The sequence below is a fragment of the Cynara cardunculus genome (assembly GCF_001531365.2).
Source record: "Cynara cardunculus var. scolymus isolate 2C chromosome LG 12, CcrdV1, whole genome shotgun sequence".
NCBI classification, from domain to species: domain Eukaryota; kingdom Viridiplantae; phylum Streptophyta; class Magnoliopsida; order Asterales; family Asteraceae; genus Cynara; species Cynara cardunculus.
In genome coordinates this window covers 39,301,875-39,321,597 of record NC_037539.1, presented here as the reverse complement: position 1 = coordinate 39,321,597, position 19,723 = coordinate 39,301,875, and the positions used below count along the sequence as shown (strand labels likewise).

At 36.0% G+C, this 19,723-nt stretch overlaps 3 protein-coding genes across 3 annotated transcripts; 1 reads left to right on the top strand and 2 right to left on the bottom strand.

Annotated features, from left to right (window-relative positions):
- Positions 1-3,600: 3,600 nt before the first annotated feature.
- LOC112523543 (transcription factor ABORTED MICROSPORES) lies at positions 3,601-6,565 on the top strand. The gene is made up of 8 exons (XM_025133189.1): positions 3,601-3,698; positions 3,824-3,997; positions 4,347-4,422; positions 4,510-4,578; positions 4,664-5,401; positions 5,481-5,789; positions 5,876-6,052; positions 6,209-6,565. Exons 1-8 carry the CDS (start codon positions 3,601-3,603, stop codon positions 6,446-6,448), a joined length of 1,881 nt encoding a protein of 626 aa, XP_024988957.1. The 3' UTR covers positions 6,449-6,565.
- A 2,887-nt stretch (positions 6,566-9,452) lies between these two features.
- On the bottom strand, positions 9,453-10,102 carry LOC112523010. Its single transcript, XM_025132426.1, has one exon. It carries the CDS (start codon positions 10,060-10,062, stop codon positions 9,640-9,642), a length of 423 nt encoding a protein of 140 aa, XP_024988194.1. The 5' UTR covers positions 10,063-10,102; the 3' UTR covers positions 9,453-9,639.
- A 2,100-nt stretch (positions 10,103-12,202) lies between these two features.
- Positions 12,203-15,717, bottom strand: LOC112523931 (nitrate regulatory gene2 protein-like). The gene is made up of 5 exons (XM_025133602.1): positions 15,623-15,717; positions 14,766-15,145; positions 13,797-14,017; positions 13,123-13,346; positions 12,203-13,010 (listed from the first exon to the last, which is right to left on the bottom strand). Exons 1-5 carry the CDS (start codon positions 15,715-15,717, stop codon positions 12,203-12,205), a joined length of 1,728 nt encoding a protein of 575 aa, XP_024989370.1.
- Between the last annotated feature and the right edge of the window lie 4,006 nt (positions 15,718-19,723).

Genomic DNA, 19,723 nt, shown 5'->3' with positions numbered 1-19,723 from the left:
ATTATGTTAGAACTCAATAATTATCCTAATTATATTTTAGATTTTTTTATTTAAAATGAGATGTTTATTCTATATTTGATTATGTTTATTTGTATTTGATTATATTTATCTGCAGTTAGTCATACAAATTCAAAATGAAGCTTTAATAAGTTGTATCTACGTACAATTTATTTGTAATTTTAAATTTTAAGTAATATGCATTGATAAACAATACTTCATACATAAAAATTAGTTTTTAATTTTTTTATAAAGAGCAAGTTGATGTTTTAGGTCCTTATGGTTTGTTGATGTTCTTGGTCTCTATGCATTTTTGTTTAATATTGGTTGCTGTCAAAATAAATCCACTAAGTTCAACTAAACAAGGGACATCAAGTCCTTTTACTATTTCTTAAATTTTATACTAATTTGAGGACACATTTATATTAGAATGAAATGTGCAAGTTATTATATGCCTACGACACGTGTCATACATGAATACTATCATGGATTATGTAAACCTATAAGGTCACACACATAGAATACGTTTGTCTCCATTTGTAAAACTCGGATTAAATCAAGTTGATCATGGATATAATTATTCTTGGAGGATAATTATAGAAATACGTGTTGAAAGGTAATTATGATAATTACAACGTTATATGTATAATTATATTAAATCGATGATTATGTTTTCTTCAACCATCATCATATCGATCTACAAAACTGCATCTTTATGTGATTTGTGTGTATGCGAAGAAAGGAGATACATGGGTGAAGGAAGTGGAGGCCGGTGATTTATGGTGGAAGCCGGATGAAAATGGAGCAGGGGATGCAGTTGTTTGAAGCAATGCTCAAAACGTGCAAAACTAAACATGAAAAGATGTTCACGTATGAACACAAAATCATGTTCATAAGAAACATATTCACTTTGAAAAACATGTTCGTTTTGAGATTCTATATTGAAATTGAAATTGAAATCGAAATCTTTAGCAGTGAAACAAAACAATTTTCAGGAAAAAAAATGGTAGACATGTGTGAGAGGGTTTATGTGTGAACCTCGTTCACAAACTATTCATATATGAACTTGTTATACTTATTCATCATATATGAACCTGTTTTACTTAATGTTTATATATGAAACTGTTTGAAATAAGGTACTTGTTCATTTGAATGGTACTGTTACACATAATCTTGAAACGGAAAACATAAAAACTTGATGTTCACTTGTGAAGCAGATTCATAATAAATTTCGCCCATTGTTGAAGAAGAAATGAGTACATGCAAACCAACAATTAGAAAAAAAAGTTAGAATCACTAAAAATTATCAAAATAACCTCCATATTTATCTTTCCTATAATTATGGAATCTCTTAATGTAACCGATTTATTTAAAAAAAAAACTCTAAAAGTATTAGCGTACCCTTATTGAGATTCAAAATCGAATCCTTGAAACCACCAAAAATAGATAGATTTAACTGGCTAATGAGGGTTAACAACAAAATATTTCTCTCTCTCTCTCTCTCTCTCTCTCTCTATATATATATATATATATATAGTATTTTAATATTTATTTACATCAAAGTCTTAATTACAACACAACAAGCATAGAGTACTGTTTTTTGAAGCATAAAAACTGAAAATCTTGATGCAAGCTTTTTGCTAAGCGTTTTAAACCTAGGCCACCATAAAAAATGGGTGTTTCATAGGTTTGCTTTATTCCCTCAGTCCTCTTCTTCCTTATTTTTGATGTATCACATAGAACATACCCTTAATGTGTAACACGGTAACATCTCGTATATATATATATATATACATATAGGGGCCTAATCAAATGAGAACTGATTAATTTGTGGTAACTGTGAGTTCTAATCTCAACCATAAATCAACGGATAAATTAAAAAATTAATAATTATGGTAGTTTGAGTTAAAATTATAATTAGAGGGCATATTAGGTATTTTTTGAAAACTCATTTCTCCTCTCTCATCTCTCCCACCTCTAATCTCTGGCCTCCGGTGAAATCGGTATCACAACATATCACGATGGGTATCACATTGTGTATTACAATAGGTATCACATTGTGTATCTTTATTTTTAAGGTTTGAGTTGATATCATTGTTGGTATCATAATGGTATCACAATATATCACAATGGGTATCACATTGTGTATCTTTGTGATTACTTGGTACCTGTCGGATTAATATTCACCGGAGGCCGGAGATTGGAGGTCGGAGAGATGAGAGAGGAGAGAGGAGTTTTTTAAAAATACCTAAAAAGCCCTCTAATTATAATTTTAACTCAAACTACCATAATTATTAATTTCTTAATTTATCCGTTGATTTGTGGTTGAGATTGGATCTCACAGTTACCACAAACTAATCAGTTCTCCCTTGAATGGGCCCCTACACACACACACACATATATATATATATATATATACATATATAGAGAGAGAGAGTGAATCTTTTGTTAACCAAACGAATGGTGTTAACTACAAGTATTGGAGGTTCAAATAAAAATGTTATATATTGTAAGAAGATAATTAAGAACGAAATATTCATACATAAATCATTTAAAAAATCTATTTAAAGATTCATATTTGAATTGATGTGACAGATTATTCACGAATTTATATATATATATAGAGAGAGAGAGAGAAAGTGAATTAGAAAAAAGTGGTTAAAGGTAAATTATACGCCATCTTAGGTCATGCAATCTGGGCTGCCCCCATCCTAACAGCACATAATTACTCAAAAGAACTTAGTTTCTTGATCTCTCTCTCTTTCTTTCATGCATCAGCTACATTTCACCTACCCACACAAACATCTGCTTAACTCTCCATATAAAATCAAACCCTACTTTCCCAAACCCTAATCATTCCTTTCAATTTGCTTCATTTTCTGTTCATGAGATCGTAACATATTTGAAGATGATGAACATGATCAGGTGGGTATCTTCTTGTTTGTTAACCATTCCTATCAAAAAAAAAACAAGATACATATACATATACATATAACCCCAGCTCACCTGCTTTTGGTGCTTTCTACTTTGTATCTTCTTTCATCTCTTTTGGATTAACTACCTTCAATTCCCTACATTTGTTTCAGTCAAAACAGGATATCATAACATCATCCAAGTGATCATACAAGTTTCCTAAGCGGTACGTATGTTCATGCTTAAATTTTCCATCTTCAATTAATCAACATTGTTAACCTAATCTAATTATATATATATATATATATATATATATATAGAGAGAGAGAGAGAGAGAGAAAATCCTTTAGATTCATTCCTACTTGTACAAAACGATGGTTTTCTTGAGCTTCTGTGTGAAGTAGATGAAGAATTCACATAGTTAAGTTCAGTAGTGGTGAAACTAAAAACGTACTTTTGTTGAATTCAAGATCCATATTTGATTGTATTACAATAAAACTTTAGGGTTTCTTGGTTTACAATGTATTCTATAATTAAAGATTCATAAATTTGATTTGCTAACACATGAATCCAAATTGCACTTGATTTTGTAAGCTTGATTATATGATTTGGGGGGGTTCATTTACATATAAAATGTTACAAAATCGAATTAACAATTTGTTGTTTTTGTGTTTTTAGTTTTTGGTAGCTATGGAGGGTGTCCAAGAAATGATGGAAAGACTAAGATCGATAGTGGGTCCTGAGAGTTGGGATTATTGTGTGCTTTGGAAACCAAGTAAAGATCAAAGGTACGTAAATATTACTGTAATTATGATTGATCCAAAGGTGGAAATCCCTCCATAACCTGATTTTATTATCAGGGTGTGTCTGTATATACTTGATACATATATAAAGAAATTGTATGTATTTATAGGTGGATAGAATGGGTGGATTGCTGTTGTTCTGGGAGCTGTGGTGGTGGAGAGGATGATGAGGGTGGTGGTGAAATGGTGTTTGAATGCAAAGATGTGCTGTTTCAACACCCAACCAGCCATGCTTGCCACCTGCTTTCCCTCTTACCTTCTTCCATGCCTTTTGATTCTACTGGGTATGTACTTCAATTCATTACCTTCCATCTCTTAATTAATGGCATCATTAAGTAGTTGTTTGTTTACCTCTTAATAGTTCCATTAAGAGGCAACCTCTGAATCGTTAAGAGGTGAATCTTGTTTGGCAAAATAAAAGTTTGTCTCTTAATGGTTCTAAAACCCTCTGAATGATTTTGTATCATGGATCTCCTTTAATCATTAAAAGCCCTAATTTCATTGTATACAATTACCAAACAATTATATTTCATTTTACACTATATCATAAGAGCATTTTAATCATTCTGACCACTTAATCATTCAACAATTACCAAACAACGTCTAAGTCTGGTTTTATTAATTGGTACTCAGAACATATGGACAAACCATGATATCTAATCAGCCAAGATGGCTAAACTTTTCCACTTCTGACTTCTCTGATGATCAGGTAATTAAATCACTTCTTTTTAATTATTTAATTAATTATTCAAATAATTTTATATAAAATACTATAATTTGAGTACTGGTTTTGCAGGAAAATCTTGGGACTAAAGCTTTGGTTCCTGTTCCAATTGGACTTGTAGAACTCTTCGTATCTAAACAAGTAATTATATTAATATTTCCATTAACATTCCTAGTTAATGATGTTTATTTGTTTTAGTTAATGATGTTTGTTTGTTTGTATGTAGATATCTGAAGACGAAAGCATAATCAATTTCGTGACGGCTGTGTTTAACATGCCGCCGATGGACCATCATCCAATGTTGAATGCCAACAATAATAATATTAACATGGAGTCGAGCTTTTCGGTAAACATGGATGGTTTAGACGATGGAGAATCCAAGGATTACTTGGTACTCGAAAAAGATCCTCATTTCCAACCACCCATTTCTCCGGCTACCATGTTAGAAAACCTCAATCTCACAACCCCCCATAATATTAATAATAACGCCAACACCATCTCATCTGATCTTCATCCTATGAACTTCTTACAACACTTTAATTACAGTACTGACCATCACCATGACAGAAACACCGACAATACCAACATCATGTTCATCAACCATGATGATCCTTTTGATCCTAATTCACAAGACATTAATGTCGGATTTGACCATGAGATCGATATGGCATTGCAAGGCCAAATTATGAACCAAAAGCAGCAGCCACATCTCATGGATCCCCCTTTAGAGAATAATAATAATATTGCCCCAAAGAAGCAAGGGAACATTAATAATAATAATGACATCAACCGTTCAGACTCCGTTTCTGATTGTAGCGATCAGAATGACGAAGAAGACGATCCTAAATGTCGAAGGAGAAACGGCAAGCCACAATCCAAGAACCTCGTGGCAGAGCGTAAGAGACGAAAGAAGCTCAATGATCGCCTTTATACTCTTCGTTCTTTAGTACCAAAAATCACCAAGGTATAGCAACAAACATATAACTAGCTATCAGTTCCGTGTTTCTAGCTAGTCGATATAACATATGGTTCGATTTTGGTAGTTGGATAGAGCCTCGATTCTAAAGGACGCAATCGAGTATGTGATGGAGTTGAAAAGGCAAGTGGAAGAGCTTCAAAACGAGTTGGAAGAGAACTCGGACGATGAAGGTACTACCAATAACCAAAGCACCATCGTTGAACAAGAGGTGATGCATGCCAATGGGAGTAACCGAAAGCGTAGATATAGCAATGGCCATGGGATGTTGGTCAATGGGCCTCCATTGGAAGCTTATTCAGGCATCGGTACCATTGAAGTCTCGAAACATAATCAAGATAGCGAAGATGCTAATGAAAAAGGCCAACAAATGGAGGTAAAACTAGTGTTCCCAGCTATCAAATTCAAATAGATTAGGGAGGGAACTTCTCTAACGTACCTTCTCTATTCTTGTTTACATAGCCACAAGTGGAAGTGGTGTCGTTAGATGGAAACGAATTCTTCGTGAAGGTATTCTGCGAGCACAAAATGGGAGGATTCGTGAGGTTGATGGAGGCCTTCAACTCTCTAGGACTGGAATTGACAAATGTCAATGTTACAAGCTTCAGATGTTTGGTTTTGAATGTCTTCAAAGTTGAGGTGATGCACAAAAAAAGCCACTTAAAATTGACCATTTTTGTGTCCCAAAATCGGGTTGTAACCAAATAGAACCTACAAAACAAAATGCAAATGACTAAAACGAATTGTGAAATGAGAGTTTAGTTTACTACTAACCTTGCGTGTTTGCTGTAGCAGAGGAAGGATAGCGAAATGGTGCAAGCTGACCATGTTAGGGAGTCACTGCTGGAGATAACAAGAAACCCATCAAAGGGGTGGCCTGAAACATCCACAAAAGCACCAGAAAATGGGCATGGGATCATGGATCACCACCACCACCACCATCACAATCACCACCATAACCACCATCCTCACCTCCATAACCACCAACCAAAGCCTCAGTACCACTACAATGCAATTTATCAAGTCCTTAACTAAGCTCTCTTTAAGTGTTGATAACATTGAAACAAGATTGAGGCCCTTTCAACTTCATTCATCTTAATTAGCATCAATGTTTTAGCTTCATATGGTCTGCTGTAGCCTGTAAGAATAACTACATGCCTTTCTTTCTATCAATAAATTGCACTTTTCTACTGTCTGCATATATGTGTGAATTTGTGGTCACTAATTTGGGGATGAGATTAATGTCGCATAGGATGTGCATGCTGACCACACCATTGAAGAACTACAAGCCCAAAGCATGGGGATCAAGCAAGAAGCAAAAAGCATGTCTGCTTCCTAGTTCACATCCTCTAAATCACAAAGAAGTTGATGAAAAAAGATAGATAGGTTTTCAATCATTTTTCTTATCATTTCGTTGCACAAGAACTATTGTTCTTATAAAAAATGATCAAGTTTGCAATTTCTTCCCTTTTTAACCTATAATAAAAAAAAACGTAATGATTGTTTTGCATACAATCGACGTGTTTGATAGTTGTGAGTGCAAGAAACTGCAAAATTTGATGGTGTTTGCATTTTCACAAGTGCGCTCCTTATTTTCAAACTAAATAGCAAATATAATGATAAAATCTAATTCACTCTTCTGAAACAAGCAATCTGGGAAGCGCACATTTTACTGACGTTTACCACAATTAACTAAATAAACTTTGTATACACCACCAAAAACAGAGCATGTAAGGGGATGCCAGCTTAAAAAACTAGGTGGGTTGTGCTGGATTCTGTTTATGGGAATGAGTATGATGAAAAAAATGGAATATCAGGGAATGAAAAGTCACTCCCCCAATTAACTAGGGTATGAATGATTACCCATTTTTAAGCATTCACTAATTGCATTTAAAAATAACCAAGCACCATCATTCACCCCCATTCCTCACCCCCTGGTACCCCAACCAAGCACCCCCTAGATCTCTAATTTCTTGAACGGCAGAATACCCGTTTCATAACTCAGAAAGCCAACAGAAATAGATTTGGAGCTATTAAGGCAGGGGCTGGTCCGAGAATCATCCCCACAGAAGCACAAAATATTAAAATAGAAAGAGGAGAATTATAGGCCCAGTTATGGTAACACATCCCTGCATACCATCCTATACTAGTGCAAGTCCTTATAAGTTTAATATGAAGAACTGACAATTAGATCACCTAAGTACCATGATAGATGCAACAATTTCCTCTTCAGAATGTCCGAAAAGAAGCAACATTTCCCTTTATGGCATGTGCCAATCTAAAAATTTTCGCTTTACATGCCAGTAATCAATACAAATTTTTTGGTGAAGATTGAGATTATTTTTTATATTTGACTAAAATTCAAACAGTTCTCTTAAACTACGCATCCGGTCAAATATTACATGTATTTGGGATCCAGGTATAGCTTCTAAAGCAAGTTTGCGGAAGAAGCAAGGCTGGATGGAGAAAAGCAATATGTCCAACATCCTTAGGAGGCACGTCCAACATGGCTCCTTTGTTTCAATATGTAATCTGCTATAATATGGTATCCTGTTCTACGGGGGAAAGCTAGACAGCTTTTTTCTCATGTATTGTAACATGTGGTGGTATCTCATTATAGGCAAAGAAGAGCCTAGAAGAGAAAGATGATAAACGTTAGATATATTTGGCATCAATTTAGGCTTTCAAGATGATTTGAAGTGATCCAATTCTGTTTGACTTAATCTTGTTTCTTTTTTATTCTACCATGACGTATTCTATATACATGAGACTTCCCCTTGTAATAAGATATAACATAAAAACCTGAATAATTGCCACAACAAATAATTATCAGATCCTATCATTTATCTACTGCGGGATAAGGACGGTTCACACTATACGCAACCCTGTATCATAAAGACGAGTGGTGCCACATTAACCAACAGTACACAGTTCTCTTCCCTTATTTTCTTTGCAAACGTAAACACTTAGAACATCCCTAATCAAACTCTTAATAATATATTCAGGTCCTGCAACACTTTGGATTATGATATATTTTATAAACTAAACTTATTGCGAATTCAAAGCCCGTAAACAAAGACAACCAGGTTCTCTAATAAACTACGGTAAATCATGTCATGGGCAACAACTTCATTACAAGACTGATGTCTGATCCTTAAGACTATACAAGGCACTCCTCAAAACCTAATCTTATTATTAGGTACAAGTTGACAAATATCTATCATTTCCGTAATCAACATATCAATAACGTGTAATAATTGTTCATCCGACCACAGAAAATGTATATCCAAAACATCATAATGCATGTCAGCATCAAATCTAACATCCAACTAAGTACTAAATCAATTCTAATTAAAAAAACTAGAAAAAAATGCAGCCTAACGTATGAATAACGAAAAACTAGAAACTGATAAGTTTTTCAAGATATATTACCATATTTGCCAACATGCATATTACTTTTCCTTTCTTTTAGCAAACATAGAAACTTGCATTGTTCATCAACATCTCAGCTAGATATTAAAGCTCCACTGTACTTTGAAATACAAGACAGCTTAATGAAAGAAGCTCAAAACCTAACCTTTTTCGCAAGCTTCGGGCTTGCTTTGCCCACTAACCTTTGTATAGTTACATAAAAGCGTATAATTAACAGAACTGAATTTCAATACTTTAAGCACTCCTCAAACCTGATGTTATCACAAGCTATAGGCTTGTTCACCCACTAACCTTCATATGGTTCCTTAAGGCCTAATCAACATATAAGTCAAACTACGGTATTTCATTAACTGGAATCATGTAAAGCTATCAGCTTACAATAAGCTTTCGAAATGGATCCTGAGTGGGACGATTTTTGGTGGTTGATGTTCCGTGTTCGACAATCAAGTGCTCTTTTAAGGGTGACCATGGTGCACCAAGGCTCCCCATGTCTATAGTTGCGTTGTAGTAAGCAAAAAGAATATTTCTATGATCAAAACCCAGGTCAAATTGAAGTAACTTGTTGTAAAAGCAACTTTTATCCAGTTGCACAGAAAGAATCAAACGCTGGGTCCAAATTAAGGAAATCAAGTAGTATCGACTAATCAAGTCGGAAGAGTCATCATAGAGATCTTTTACAAAACATCAACTTTGTCATCCAACAAAACTCCATATCTTTTTCTAACAACAGCAATTCACAACACTCTATTTTTAGTAATAAAGCACCTATTTTTATTAGAGATGAAAAGAAATGATCATACACCGCTTTTAATTATCTGTCTCCTTGCCAAAAACCTAGCTATCGAAGGAGTGAGAGCAATGGTGATCGGAACCCTAACCGGGAAGAGAGCCTTATTACATAGCACAGCCAATGCCAGTGCACCACCGCTCGAAGCCGCTAGCTCAGCCGTCCGATTCCTCGGCTTCACTTCCGGATTTGATTGAGGAATATTTGAAGCTTCCCCTTCTACTTCTTCTTTTAGTCCACCCATACCGACTTTTTCTAGGATCGATTCAAGCTGTTTGAAACGAACCTTTTCTAGAGCAGATTCAACATCGACGTTGTTCTTGATGGCAACGTACAACCCGGAGATGCTTGCGGCAGAGACGGAAAAGTGTACTCCGAGAGCAACCTTGCCGTACTTCTTCAATAGCTCACGGAATCGACCTCCAGCCATTGATTAAAATTTTAGGGTTTGTGACAGGGTTTTAGGTGTCGGAAACGAAGAAAATTCGTTTGACAGGCGCCGCCGATGGTGGACTTTTCTGTAATATTAATGGGCCGGGCTTTATCCGTCTAAAGGAATGAAAAGGCCCAATTGCCCAACATGGCTCCGTGGATCCTGAGTCATCCACCCAATAATCATTGTCATTACCTTTACGGCTTTACCTGTCATAAACGTCTTTTAAGCGTAAACTTCTTACCCGAACTTCCCGTTTCTGAAAAGTGCTTCAAAAAAGACTCATATTGTTCGTTGGTTAGTCCGGGAATGGAAGAGCTGCATCCAGGTTCGATGAAGGCGGCTTTCGGTTTTGTTTCTTCACGTTTCTTGTTTCCCAGCCACCATTTTGGATAGCCTATCCGTTTGAAGCAACTGTCTCATGAATGCCCATCATTTCCACAGAAGGTGCAATGCTCGACCATGTCAACCCGTTTGGCATCCTTTTGAGTCGGTTTGTCACGCTTTTGGTTCTAGTTTCCTTCTCGTCGTATCGATACAAAAGCCTTGAAAGCAGCAGCTTCTGTAGCCAGCTTCTTATCTACTGATATAGCTCTCTGGCGTTCGTCCCCAGCCACGAGGTGGTATGCATTCCCATGGATCTATACAGGGGTTTGACGGATTCACGGCGAGTATTTGGGTTTTGATCATGGAAAAGTGCCTATCAAGACCCATGAGGAACTCATAGAGTCTTTCTTTCTCTCTCAGCCCACTTACCTTTTTGCCRATGTCGCATGTACAACCGTTGCAGGAACACTTGGGCACCGGCAACACAGACCCAATCTCATCCCAAAGGCTGCACAACTTGATGTAGTAGACTGAAATGGTGGCTCCATTCTGATGTGTCATCGATAGGGTTTGTTTCAATTTGTATGCCCTCGCCGTGCTTTCTTTTCCAAAACGCTCCTTTAGATCGGTCCAGATCTCGAAAGCGGTGTTGGCATACTTTACGCTGGATCTTATCTTTTTCTCCATCGTAGTCGTTAGCCAACCTTTCACCATGGCATCACACCGCATCCAAAGCATATAGTCAGTTAAATCCTTCTCTGGTTTCTTGATTGACCCATCAATGAAACCCACCTTGTTTTTGGCGAAGAGAAAAAATTCATGATCTTCTAAGACCAATCCATATAATTGTTGTTGGTAAGAGTTTAGTTGACATGCATCTGTTTCGGATAATCCGATGCATGAATATACAGCGGGGAGTTCACGTCTGGTCCGCCTTCGTTTTTCTTTCCAGCCGAACCTTCAGTGCCGCTGGCGCTGGTCATGATTGTCGAACGGCTAGGGTTTTGTGCATTTGGTTAACCTTCTCTGATACCATACAGGAATTAAGAAGAAAAAAAATATGGAAGTCCCTAAAGTTAAGGCACAAGGTAAGGAAAGATAACACGGAAATTATTCTATTCCAATATGTATTGCAATGAAAAACCAACAAATACAATGGCTTATATATATTGCAATGAAAAACCAAGAAATATCACTCATTTTAGTCAAATATTTTGTTGTCATCAATTATATCGTTCCCTAGTTTTTACCATCATGTTTCATCCAAAGGCTGTAATGAAACTTTGGCTCTCTTTTTGAAAACCCAAACTGACCAGTTTACCCTCCATCCGGTAAGAAAAACCCGTGAGCCAATGCTTCAACGGTGCGACCCCGAGAGCAGTTCAACAGTTAACCATCGACCCACTAAGTGTAAGAGTACTGTTTTTCTACCATCTCTTTGAATCCAATATGAATCGAACCATACAATGCAGAAATCAACTCCAAAAAACCCCTGCTTTATTTCAAAAAACAGAGATTACTACTTCCAGCCCACTTGAATCTCCATCTTTCTGTATTGGCACTCAATAAAGATAGAAAGAAATTAGGAAATCCCAGTTCTAACAAGCAAAATTGTGGGCAACAAACATCAATCAAATCTACCCACAAGAAGAAAAAATCACTTCTTGATCACCTTAACCAAATCCAACTATTCTTCTAAAATGAATTGTGTCTCAGCAAGTGGCTTCGAACACAATCTAATGTACAACAAATCACTACAAATTACCAACAAGAATCTTTCAACAACAACACACACAATCAAGAACCTGTGTCATCTGCTGCCACCTTCTTGCTGGGAACCCTCATGGTTGCTAACAAGATCTCGATACATCTTTAATGAAGCTTTTGCGAATTCTATTGAAGCCTCAAAAACCCGACAAAACCCTGTTTGGAATCCATTTAATGTGATCCTCTGTGTTTCTTGCATACAGCTTTGATGTTTTCCTCTCTCTTGTTCCACCTTCGCTCTCAACTCATCTAAATAATCTTTCCTTTCTTTCAAATAATCTGCTCGGTGGTCGACTTCCAGTTCACAGAGCTCAAGGTTTGGGATCTTTGTTTCGAAAACTCGGTTTTCTGTCTTCTGGAAAGCAAGAATCTTGCGATCGAGTTCTTTGGACAAGCTGTCAACTTTTCTCTTTTGCTCTTGTTCCTTTCCTTGTTGAGTCCACAGAGAGTGTAAATCTTTTGAGAAGCTTTTCATGGCAAAATAAACCGATTTGTCTGGCAACTTATCCATAAAATTAAACCAATCTTGGCAAATCATGAGCAATGGGGGACCGTTCATTGTCTGAAAAGGTTGAGAAGTATTCCTACTTTTTGAATATAATTCAACTTCAGGGACTATGAACTTTGATAACCAACTGTAAAGAGCTCCGACGTATTGTTTTTGTGCTGTGAGATACTCTCGAAAACATGTCCGCCAGTTCTGAAGCTCAGTCTGGAGCTGCAGTGTAGCGAGACGATGAGTGTTGTTTGAGAATTTCCCATATGTTGGACAGGTAAACAGTTTGACCTCAAACATGATCTTGTTTTGAATTTCATGTGATTCCAACATAACCTGCCACATGGTCATCATACTGCACAAGATACATATACATATATCACTTTTATGTCATATAGTACAACCATTTAAAGCATGAGTCCGCTGAATTGTACAAGCAATTGTAGCAGTCAGTATTTGGTACTTACCCATGTAAAAGTTCAATGATTTGAGGCTGCAGTTCTTCATCTCTGAGTTTATCGATCCTTTCCGAGATTGATTCGGCACTACGAATCGCAACCAAGATCCGGCTGTACAAGTCCTTAACTGCAGCCCTTGTTTTGTCGATCGTGACTCCATCGTCTCCCTTCACATCTTGATTCCTCAATTGGCTGCATTTTCTTTCGTACAGTTTCCGAGTATTATCTCCAGCCTAAGAATTAGGCAAATGTCTCAACTTCTTGAAGCAAAAACACATACTCATCTCATAAAAATTGCAACATTTGACTTACGTGTTTGACTATTAGCTAAGGTTGTTTGGTTGGTTTTCCATTTAGTTCTGTATAAATAAAGCTGTTTGTGCGAATTAATCTGTCTATATAAATTGGGAAAGTTTTTATCTGGAAGGGTTTTCTAATCGATAGAAGAAGTGTGTTTATAATTGGGAAGGGCATGCTCGTAAAAAACTGTACTTTCTGCATAAAGCTCCCCCCTAGAAGCTTGTCAAATAAGCCACTTTCTATATCAATAAGCCACTACCAAACAATCATTTATAGCTGACTGAATAAGCCATGAGTCTCATTAAGCTGCTAACAAACAGACCCTTTAAATACTCATTGGTAAAAGAGGGCAGACAAAGGGGGGTTAAGATGGCAGGCGTTACCTTAACTTCTTCATATAGCTTCTTTTCCCAAGCATAGAGTCTTCCTAATGTTAAGGAATGGCTTCCTGAATTCATCCCTCCTCCGTCATCAAACAGATCATTATTAAACTCCGTCCACGTGGAAGCTGTTTTAGAGTTCGATGCTACAAGACTCTTAGATGTAGTTGATCGATAAGATGTTGACCTTAGCGAGATTGCTTGAATGAGTTTAGTTGAGTTTTCTGCATGATTACAAGACAACTTTAGAAACACCAAACAAGATGAGGCCAGTAGCAGGAAGGGAATGCAAGGCAAGAATGATTGATATACCAAAAATACCCTTTCATAAAGACATAAAATGATCATTTAATCTGTACTTAACAAGGGATTGTTGCAATTTCATGGGATTATGGATCCATTCACTTTTCCCCACAAAATGAAAATGGATGAATGCAAAATTAGCTACACCAACACTCATTAAGTACCCTTTTTGGTCTTTTTACTCCCTTTTTGGTCTTTTACACCTTTGTCCTGAAGAGAAAATGGCATAAACCACAAGCTTCATCAGAGGTAAAAAAATTTACCACATAAGTCAAGAATCAAGTTGATGAAGAAATGTCTCTACATATCTGATTGGAATTCAACCATTTCATGTGTGAGATGACTAAAAAGTCCCCACCTTTTAACATTTGACTTTTGATACTCAAACCAAGCACCTCTCAAATTAGAATTCAATACTCTAGCCCAAAAAGTTGTATAGACAGTGGAGTCTTTGTCATATGATTTAAATCATGCCAAAATAAGATAAATCATATATGTTGTTAAAAAGTTTATTTAAGCTGTGACCTTTTTTGAGGATAAAAATGGCATAAAACACGAAGCTTCATCACATAAGAAAACAAATCAAGTTATCAAGTAATCTGTAGAATTTGATTGAGAACCAATAGTGTGCATGTATGATGTGAAAAAAAAAGACCAAAAAGCCCCAACCTTTTATTTCCTCCAAACCAGATTGTAACTGGATCCTGTTAGATTCCAACATCTTGGATACGCCTTTCCCAGAATCACAAATCCTGATAAAATAGTCTTCAATGTCTTTCAATACTTCCAACAACTCTCTCCCTCTTTCAGGTGTATCAATGACAGTTAAACCCTTTTGTGGTTCACCCTGGCTCACATTAGCACAACCCACTTCAACCCCACAACCTTCCTCTTGCTTGCCACACTCCTTCTCTTCACTTCTCACCACCTTGGTTTTCACTTCTTCCACTCTCTCCACTTCTTCTTCTAACTCTGGTATTCCTTCTTCTTCCCTAACTACTCTCAAATCATCATCAGAATTACGATTGTACCCACTCATAACCTCTGGCCTCATGGTGACAAAAGGGTCAAAGAAATCCCACCCAAACTCCCTCTGTGGTGATGGCATTGATGGAATAGTCGAAGCTGGATGTGGCATTGGCATTGGCATTTGCATTTGCATTCCCATTCCCATATAGAAATACCCACAACTCTCTTCCTGCTGTCTTTCTCTCTCTCTGTCTACCTCTCTCTCTCTTTTAAACTTGTCTTCTTTCTCTTCATCTTCTTCTGAACATGTTGAAGAAGAGGAACAAGAACATGAACCACATGCAATGGGATCTTTTTTTGTTGGTTCTTCAGAAGGGTTTTGTTGAAGAAATAAAGGGTTTGAGACAATCTTGTTTTCTTTTGGGGGAGATGGTGGTGGAAGAGTGATGAGAAATGGTGAAGAAGCTGAAGAATATCTATCTACAAATAGGTCTATAGCTTTTGAGACCCCATAAACTGATTGACAATACCTAAAATGAGCCTCTGCAAGTGCATACCTTCTGTCTACAGCTAACTTCAAGAAATGCTTCCTCTCTCTGCAAATAGTCACCACCTCCTCTTCTTCTTCTAACTTTGTAGCAACACAACCCATAATGCACCCAAAAAAACAAGTATAAAGAATGAGTTTTGAAAGGAATCAGTGGATGGTTTTACAGACTTTAGAAGAAAATAATCCTTTGGGGGGTTTTCATAGAGGAAAAACCAAAGGGTTCAAGAAAGTGTAGATTTTTAAAAGAGAGTGAGAGTTGAAACAAACCCATTTTTATTTTGAAGAATGGAGCGAGTTTTAGCTAACAAGATTCTTGTTTGATAAACCCTAATAGAAACGCATGCAGCCATTATCATGTTCTGAAGAAACAATGGTGGAGCTGGAGGTGGGTTACAGAGAAAGAGAGAAAGGAAATGGTAAAGTTAGGTTTATTTTTCTCCAGAAAATGGCTAAGAGTGTGTCTGAATGCACTCCTTTCTTAGTTCCCAGAGCTAAAATCTCCAAATGCAGAATACTAAAGCTGAACTGAGTTGTACACTATACAGTAGGAGCTTGTACATATTGCACATGGAGTTATAAGATTATCTTGGATTTGAAAAAGAGTTCAAAAATTTGGATTATATTATGTTTATATTGCAATAAGAACAAACAGGTGCTAAATGGAATTTAGCTGCTGAATGAAAAAAAAAACTGTGTTTTATTTTATGAATCCTTTTTCATATTTTATTTCACATTTAAAAGGTTTTTGGGATTTTTTATAAAAACAATTTATTACCAGTAATAAGTATTTTTGAGTGTTTTGATAAATAACTTATACCGGTGTCAAATCGGTAATAAGGAGTTTTTAAAAAAGTTTAACTCTTCTGACTTATAATAAGTTGATAAATGCTTTTATAGAAAAATATAAGTTGTTTCAAATAAGTAATCCGAAACACACCTATATACAATGGTTTTTATTATAATATTTCAATGGCAGAAGAGAAGGTTTGTTATAATTAATTTCAGGATGTATCTTATGGTAGGTCTGAGATTAATCAATTGGATTGTATGTTATGCAATGGTAGTTGTACATCATATCATGTCAGTTGATATAAATTTGTGTTGGTAAAGTAGTGTAAAATATATGCAAGTGAGAAGAGGGTGGGGGGCCAGAATCCAAGGTTTGTAAGATAAAGCTGGAGGGGCTCGAGGGCCTCTTGCTACGTGCTTTGCTAACAATTAATAATTCATTACTAATTAACTATCTTTTTTTTAAAAGACAATAAGTAAGTGATAATGTTGTATTTTATCGATTTACGTTGATTAAATTAATTATTCGGTCCGTCAAAAACACCCGATTATTTCAATGCTTTTAGATTAAATGAAGAGTGATCCACAATACCGTCTTCCAAAGGTGACTCTTAGAGCTCGAAGCAGTAAAAAAGTCTGATCCATTCAACAAATCATCAAAGGAAAATGAAGGGGTCAAGTTCCGACCCCACCATTTGAAAACATTGTTCTACGAGCAAAAGCTAGAGTGACATGAGAAGAAGCAGTGATCGATAGTTTCTTCGATGTTACCGCAACAAGGGCAAAGGGTGGATTGATGTCAACCCCTTTGTCATGAAGAATCTTTCACACAGGGATCATTCCGCATTTAAGACGTCAGAAAAAATATGCAAACCTTCTAAGGTGACTCCCCAGTTTTCCCAAGCCACCAAAACCATCTATTCCTATCGTTTAGCCTAAAAACGGTGTAACCACGGGACCACTTCAACTCCTCCAACTCACCATTTATCCACTTCCACGAACCAGACCAACGATTATCCACTTTCACCACCATGTTGCCAACCAAAGCTACTTTATCAAATTCTAACCTATTAAGCCTCGGGAATCTCTCACAAATCCTATAATTACCCAACCGTTTGTCCATTCAAAAGAGAGTGTCCTCACTGTCACCAATCCTTTTCTCGAATAATTTACAATCACGATCCCCTTTTCTAGGTCCTTACCCACTCGCATAATCCCTCCCCAAGCACTCACTGAGCCGACCATCAAATTCCCTACACCTCTTAGTCCCCCATCATCCCTATATATGTTTCTATTTGCTCGAATCCACAACTCATCTTCACCTAACATAAACTGTCACCACCACTTTCCCAAAAGAGACTAATGAAAACGCTCGAAGACGACCAACCTTAATTAAATATACCACACCTCTTTTAATGAATTACATAAATCATCCTTTCATTGTTATACCGACAAGAATAGATGCTACACTTTATCTTCTTTTAACCCTTAATCAAACTAATTTTTAAAAACCAGAGTTCATTTGAAGTTAAATCAAACAAACCTAAATGAAACCCAACTTTGAAACCCAAATCGAAATATGAAGCCTAAATGAACCCTAACTCTACAACTTAAGTTGAAATATAAAATCTTAAACAATGGTGGTGAAGGCGACGTCGAAGATGATTAGCAGTTGGCCAGGTGGGTTTTGAAAGGTTTTAGAGACGAAGATGTAAGTTGAAGATGGAGATGAGGCCAGAGGAAATGGTGGTTGGCAAAGTGCAAAGCAATGGATCACTGTTTTGCAAAGTGCTCTTTGATCTAGGAGTTGTGGAGCAAAATTCTAAAATGGTGGGGTTTCGACCCACAGGTTATTGCTTCAGTTTTGAATGTTTGGACTTTATCCAAGTTGTTTTCTGCATCGTCTCCGGTGTCCCTTTACTCGATTTGGAGCTCTCATGATAAGCTTGTGTTTGACAATCTTCGTGGTGCTGGTGAATTGTTGATCAATAGGATATTTTGTTTTTAAAGCATTTTGTGAATTTGGAGACTTGAGACCATCTTGTTTTCTTGAGATTCATGAGACCAATTTTTTACATTTAAAATTTCATAGAAAAACGATGTGAAGGTAAGAGATTTGAGATCACATGACACCAATATATTTTTGTGAGATTCATAAGACCATTTTTTTATATTTAAAACTTCACAATATTTTACTGTAAAATTTCAAATATAAAAAAAATATTTTTTCCAGTTACGATGAGAGTATGAGAATCGGTTAAATATCTGTATTCGTCACCCGTATGGTCGTCATGCCACGCATCCACGTGGCATACAACAATTGTGTATTATTTTTAAATGGAAAAAAGGTTGTGTCAGAGTGCAGTAAAGTAAAGCAAAAAGGACCTGTGACCTGTGATAAAAAAGAGGAGTCAAACTTCTTATTTTCATTCTCACTCCTCTTATTACTTATTTTTTACAATTCTCACCCCTACAGTTTTCATCTCATCATACATACACACACACACAAAAAAACATTATAATACTATTATTTTTTTAAATAAATTTACTTCCATTTATAAAAAGTGGTCTCTCATTGCAATCCGAATTCTATATCTATAAAACAACATAACTGCAAAAAATGGGGTGAAATGATAAAAACAAAGTTGAAAGTGACTTAAGACGATCGATTCTTTTGCACCTGTTACAACAGAATAAGGAAAGTTGCGATTTCGTCTTATTCTCTGAATCTTTCTTATATAATGGCATTGGTAGGTCCAGAAATTTTTCTGGATGGTGGTATGATTTGACTATAAAAACAAACCTATTGAAATAATTCACCTGGATATTCAATCCACTATGCACGTCGATTAATCTTAGGACGATCACCTGCTTTACAAATAACCCAGAGTCACCGCATTTGATAAGGTGTATGTATAATTTGTTTTTAATATCATAAAATAAGAAATGAGTGTTTAAGTAAATTAGTGATTATGATGATCATAAAATAATTGATAATATAAATTAGGGAAAATAAAGGAAAGGGTGGCAGGGATTTATGTTGGATGGTGGGAATATTTGTTTGACTGACACTCTGAACCACTCACCAAATGCTCTGAAAAGCCTCAACTCATCTAAATTATTAACTAACAAATGCTTCTTTAAGGGGTGGCTAATGACATCCTTATTATATGCTAATGTCATCTTTAAATAGTCTTTAATTATTTATGTTTTATAATTTTTTGTGTTTTTTTGTTTTTTTTTGTGATTATTACTTTTTATTTTATTATTAATTAAAGAAAATTTTAATTAATATATATTATTTATTTTATTTTCTGTT